The sequence below is a fragment of the Octodon degus genome, unplaced genomic scaffold, assembly GCF_000260255.1.
Source record: "Octodon degus isolate 3935 unplaced genomic scaffold, OctDeg1.0 scaffold00079, whole genome shotgun sequence".
In the NCBI taxonomy this organism is placed as follows: domain Eukaryota; kingdom Metazoa; phylum Chordata; class Mammalia; order Rodentia; family Octodontidae; genus Octodon; species Octodon degus.
This window is the reverse complement of record NW_004524655.1, coordinates 6,939,766-6,945,229: the sequence shown is the minus strand read 5'-3', so window position 1 is coordinate 6,945,229 and position 5,464 is coordinate 6,939,766. Positions and strand designations below refer to the sequence as shown.

The window sequence follows — 5,464 nt, the reverse complement described above, 5'->3', positions numbered from 1 at the left end:
AAAGAAAGAAAGAAAGAAAGAAAGAAAGAAAGAAAGAAAGAAAGAAAGAAAGAAAGAAAGAACAATTTTAAAGGAATGTATTATCTATTGTAACTGAAAAGCCCAGAGATAAAAGATGGTCTGGGTGTGGCACGATCCAGAAGTTTGTGATGCCATCGGAGTTCATTCATGTGAATTGCTCAGTTCAGCCTTTTGCCAGGGTTTTACCTTCCAATTCACAGCAATTCCTTCGTGGTAGCATCGCTGCTAGCCTTCGCACCCGAATACACACATTCCAGTAGCAAAGGAACATTCCAAGCAACATTTTGGAAATTCACTCTGACTAGGTCAGCTTAGGTTATACATCTGATCCTGAGCCAACAGCTTCCGCTTGCCAGGAGTCCTTCCTCCGCAAGGGCTTGTACACGTGCATAGATATGACCCTCCCAGAAGCCGGAGTCCTGCACATAACAGATCTTCTTCCTTTTTTTCCCCCAGGCCCATCATCCTAGACCCATCTGACCCCACCAACAACCTGGGCAAGGGAAGGAGATGGGACCTGGTGGCCCAAGAGGCTGCTTACTGCCTGCGTCAGGCCTGCTGCTTGACTGTGGACCCCAGTGAGAGGTGGCATGTACAGGTACAACTCTCCTTCCTACAGTCAGGACTCAGTTCTGTCTTCACGATAACCTCACATCAATCCCCCAGCACCCAAAAGCCCTGGGACAGAACTCACCTCCCACTGGGTATGCATTTCTTCCCTTCTGCCACCTATGAAGTGAGCATCAATTTCTGTTCTGCTCTGTAGCCAACTCACAGATAGACCCAAAATGTATTCACGGGGGTTTGGGGGGGTAGTGTTTCCCCTTTCGTGAGCTGTCAAAAGTGCAGCTTCTTGCTAGTTAAGCAAGAAGTACTAATAGGTGGTTCCCAAAAAAATAAAAGAGGGTCACAGAGCCCTCCTGTGGGCAGCAATGCTCGCTCTAGCACACCTCCCTGTAGGCAGGGTTTCCCCACTGTCACAGCTGTTCTCCATCAGCACCTGAAGTAGTAAGCCAGTGTTAAGGACCAGGACCCTCATTTATGATCTCCTTGGGATAAACTGCTTCTCCAACCTACTTCTCCCAGAGAAATCTTGTCACCTGTTCGCACTTTTCATATTCTGCATGGAAGTCTGAGCCTGGCCTCAGAGACAGCCTCACAGCTTCTGAGCTGAGGCAGATAACTGAAGTATCACAGGGCCCCACCACTCAGCAATGTCTCCTTGAGAATATCCAGCACACCTGGGGGCTCCTGGGAGGCAAGAAAACAGAAAAGCAAAGTGGGAGCAGGGCATGGTGGGGCACATCTTTGGGAGACTGAGGCAGGAGGATGGCAAGTTCAAGTGCAGCCTGAGCGAGACCTTGCCTCAAAATAAAAAATTAAAAAAGGGCTGGGGATATAACTCAGTATAGAGGCCCTGGGTTTAATCACAAGTACAAAAACAAAAAAAAAGGAAAATCAAGTTATTGAAAAGCAATGTATAAAGTAAGTCTTCCCTCCTGTCCCTCAGAAATACCACCCCTCTGCGTCCACGTACCCTTCAAGGCAGCTCCTTCCAAGCATGTGCCTGAGTCTGAGTCTGCATGCATTTTTATTTTACTTAAATTACTATTCAATTAATTATTCCTTTACTAAATTAAATCATTTTAATTACCTGTCCTAATAGGTACAGTCATATCACATAAAGTCCAAATCAGGACTTTTTTTTTGTATGTTTAGGGAAGGGTCTACAGGGTGTTCAGGGTCTCACTACTAGATCGGACTTGTAGTGATTCTCCTGTTTACAGCCTCCCAAGTGCTGGGATTACAGGTGCATGCCACCACACCCAGTCTCAATCACCCTCTCAGGGCATCGGGGGGGGGGGGGGGGGGCAGCACTCGAAAGCCCAGGGATTGAACTCCCGATCCCTGCGCCTGCTTACAGGTGCTTTAAACTGCTGAGCTATTTGGCTGCCCCCCCCTTTTTTTTTTTTAATCTTTTTATTTTATCTTTCTGAGACAGGATTTTTTGTTGTTGTTTTGTTTTGTTTTGTTTTGTTTGCTTGTTTGTTTTGTCGAAGGCCCTGGGGGCAGGGCTGGCTCAGCATATAGTGCCAGGAATTGAACAGCAGTCTCTGTGGTTGCCTAAGTTTGCCTAAGCAGGCACTTTAGTCCTCTGAGCTATCTCACTGGCTCTGGAGTCAGCTACACAGATCAGGTTGGCCTTGAACTCACTTTGTAGCCCAGGCTGACCTCAAACTCACTGCGATTCACCTGCCCCAGTCTCTCACGTGCTGGGATTACAGGCACACATCACCACATCCGGTACAAAATCAGGGCATTTTCAAGTATGAAATGAATATTTATTATACCAGGTCAAGGAACCTACCCCAGGAGTATACTAGATGAACTGGAACATAAAATCTTCTTGAACCAACTGGGCTTTTCAGCAGAATTATTTTGATAATTCAACAAATGAAAGTGCTTTAGTTGATATAACCAGCTTCTCTGGCAGATTTTGTTAGATGCTTTCAGATTTTTGCTGTTGCAATTAATGTCCTTGAACTTGTTAAACATTACATTGCTCAACCTCATGAAGACACTGTGACGTCCCCAGAGACACTTGACATTACCACCAGGTAGAAGGCAAGGACAGTGAGTAGCTCCACATAGAAGGAGCGTTATTTGGAGACCTGTTGCCAGTTGTTGCTCCAGTGTTGAGTCAAAGGACAGAGTCTGACCCAATGATTCTGCGAACTCAGGATGTCCAAATAGTTCCTTTGCTTGAAAGAATCCTGTGCCTGTTGTCCCACATAATTATGAATGGTGCCTACTTTTACTTTTGAAAGTGTCTCAGTAGATGATAAATAATGTCATCAGTGGCCAGAGGGAGAGCCTTTGGAGATGACAGAAAGTCATGACTGGGCCTGGAAGATAGCTCAGCAATCTAAGTGCCTGCCTGGCAAGTGCAAGGACCCAAGTTCGATCCCTGGTACTGCATGCTGTGCTGACCCAGCTCCAAGCTGGCCACCCAAACTGGGCATGTGCTGCACACCTATAATCCCAGTGCTGGAGAGGCTGAGACAGGAGGATCACTACAAGTCTGAGCTGTGTATCAAAACCTTGTGCCAAATAAATAAATAAAAGATTTTAAAAAATGAAACTTATGACCACTTAGATGCCTTTATCTGCTCTTCCTTCCCTTGCAGAAAGCAAGGAATGTGCAGGTGACAGTGAAACAGACAGGGAAGGAGGACTGGACACTCTCGGTGGACCCCTATAGCCCCATCTGGAAGATGAAGACAGAGATCAAAAGGAGAAATTCCATCATGGGGAAACAGCGTCTCTCCTTCCAAGAGGCAGGAGGAGAGAGGCTGCTGCTCAGCAGCCAGAAGACCCTGGCACACTACGGGATCTTCTCTAAGGTGAACATCCGGGTGTTAGAGACCTCCTCTACTGAGATACAGGTGTTTGTAAAGGATTCGAGTGGCCAAAGCAGGCCTTATGCCATAAATCCTGATGACACCATTCTTGACTTGAAAGAGATCATTGAAGAAGCTGGAGGGCCTCCTGTGGAGGATCAGATACTGAAGTTTGAGGGTCGGAGGCTGAGAGATCATAAGTGCCTTGAAGACCTGGAGATTGAAGATTGTGACACCATCACACTCATTAGAAGATGAATGGCCCTGACACTGCCTGTGATGCAGACTCCAATCATCCTGCTCCCCCACCCCACCGCTTTCTGCTTACTGTGCTCCTTCTGAAACCTGAATATGAACATACCCCTGCCCTGCTTAAAATCCTCCAATGTCTCCCCCCTTTCCTACAGACTGAAGTCCACGTTCCCTTCCCAGGCAGCCAAGATCCTTTGCTTCCTCCTCAATCGCTTCTCACCATTCAGAACACAACAGGTGTTCCCTGACGCTTGCAATTCCAGAACACTAACTTCTGCATCACAACTCAGTCACTTTAAGTCAGCTGTCCTCCCCTCCTGCCATGATTCCATCCTTCAATGCCCAGACTTCTAAATCACTGAATCTCAAATTATGAACCTCACACCAGCAGAATCAGCACTACTTGGAAACTTCTTAGAAAGGAAATTTCTCAGCTGCACTCCCACACTTAACCTGAGTCAGATTCTCAGATGGTCAGACTCAGCAGCCTGTGACCCACTAGCCCTTCCAAGTCATTCTAATGCATGCTCCGTTTGGGGACCACTGTTATATATTCTACACAAGTGACCAAATCATCTTTTTCCTGAGCCCTCACTATGTTCCTTCATTGAGCCATCTATTCCCTGGTCTAATAAGCCTTGAGTAAAACTATGTCTTACTCCTTGTCTTCCATGATCTACAATGGTACCTACCAAGATATCAATTCTTGGCACATAATTACTGAATAAAGGAATGAACCCCCAAAATGGCTCTGAGTCTTTCACTAGGGTCTCAGTCTAATGCAATTTTAGGGTTCATATTGTTTGGAGAAACTCCCAGGCTATGTCTCATTCTTTAGAAATGCCTACAGTACCTACATAGGTGCCATGTTGGACCTAGTCTCCCTGCTCATACCCAGTGCTGTCTTTCCTCTCTGCCTAAATCTAATTGGACCAAAGGGCATCAGAATAGAATCTTCCCAATGTATGGCTCTACTTAATCAATCTGGTTTTGGATCCTGAAGCATGGTGCCTGATGGAGACCATTACTAAGTGGCTCTAAGCAGGCTCTAATATTAACCAATTGGTCTTTCATGTTTATGTGTGAGTTTGCCCAAGGTTTATGCCCTCCTCTGGGTATGAGCAGTGGACTCATAGTAAGTGAACCTATGTGAGTCACTGGTCACTGTGAGGCCTGTATGGGCCTGTGAAGTCATGATACCTCAAAGAACAAGATAAGGCCACAGCTGAGGACATTTGGCCCCACCCCCAATTAACTAAAAGGAGATGGAAGCTGTAGACTCCACACTCCTACAATAAATGTCAACCTAAAGATAAGGTAGTTCTCCTGATTGACATAATTTACTACTTGGGGAGATATTTCCCAAAGTCTTGCTAGATTCCCATGTTTTCTTCAGTATCTTCCTCCTTTATTTGAAAACCAAATGAACACCAGCCACCCAGAGAAGCTCCTGGTCTTAGCACCAGAGTGAGAGGGTTGGAACCTCCTGGGGCCCTCAAATCATACCACTTGTCTCATTTATATAAGCCTTCACCCTCCACACACTTGGGAGATTTTGGGACTCCAAAATCAGGCCACAATAACTAGGAGATAGTACCAGGTACAGTGTGCTCCTGGGATAGGCTGAGCCTATAAACAGAACTGCAGACCAGACTGGAGGAGTCTGGATAGGCCAGACCAGAGTGTAGAGAGCCCATGCCGCGAATCGCGGCTTCAGAACCAAAACTCCTAGGGACCATTGGGTGAGGCCTGCTGCAGCCCTTGAAGCCTGCGCTAGATTACCCCTCCCA

The 5,464-nt window shown here is 46.4% G+C and overlaps 1 protein-coding gene across 1 annotated transcript in view; it reads left to right on the top strand.

Moving 5' to 3' along the window:
• Nucleotides 1-5,070, top strand: part of LOC101573086 (2'-5'-oligoadenylate synthase-like protein 2) — a 23,432-nt gene extending 18,362 nt beyond the window's left edge. The window contains exons 5-6 of the mRNA XM_004636344.2: nt 478-619; nt 3,210-5,070. Of these exons, the coding sequence (XP_004636401.1) occupies nt 478-619; nt 3,210-3,680 (613 nt within the window). The 3' untranslated portion in view covers nt 3,681-5,070. The remainder of the gene's footprint in view (nt 1-477; nt 620-3,209) is intronic.
• Nucleotides 5,071-5,464: the final 394 nt, after the last annotated feature.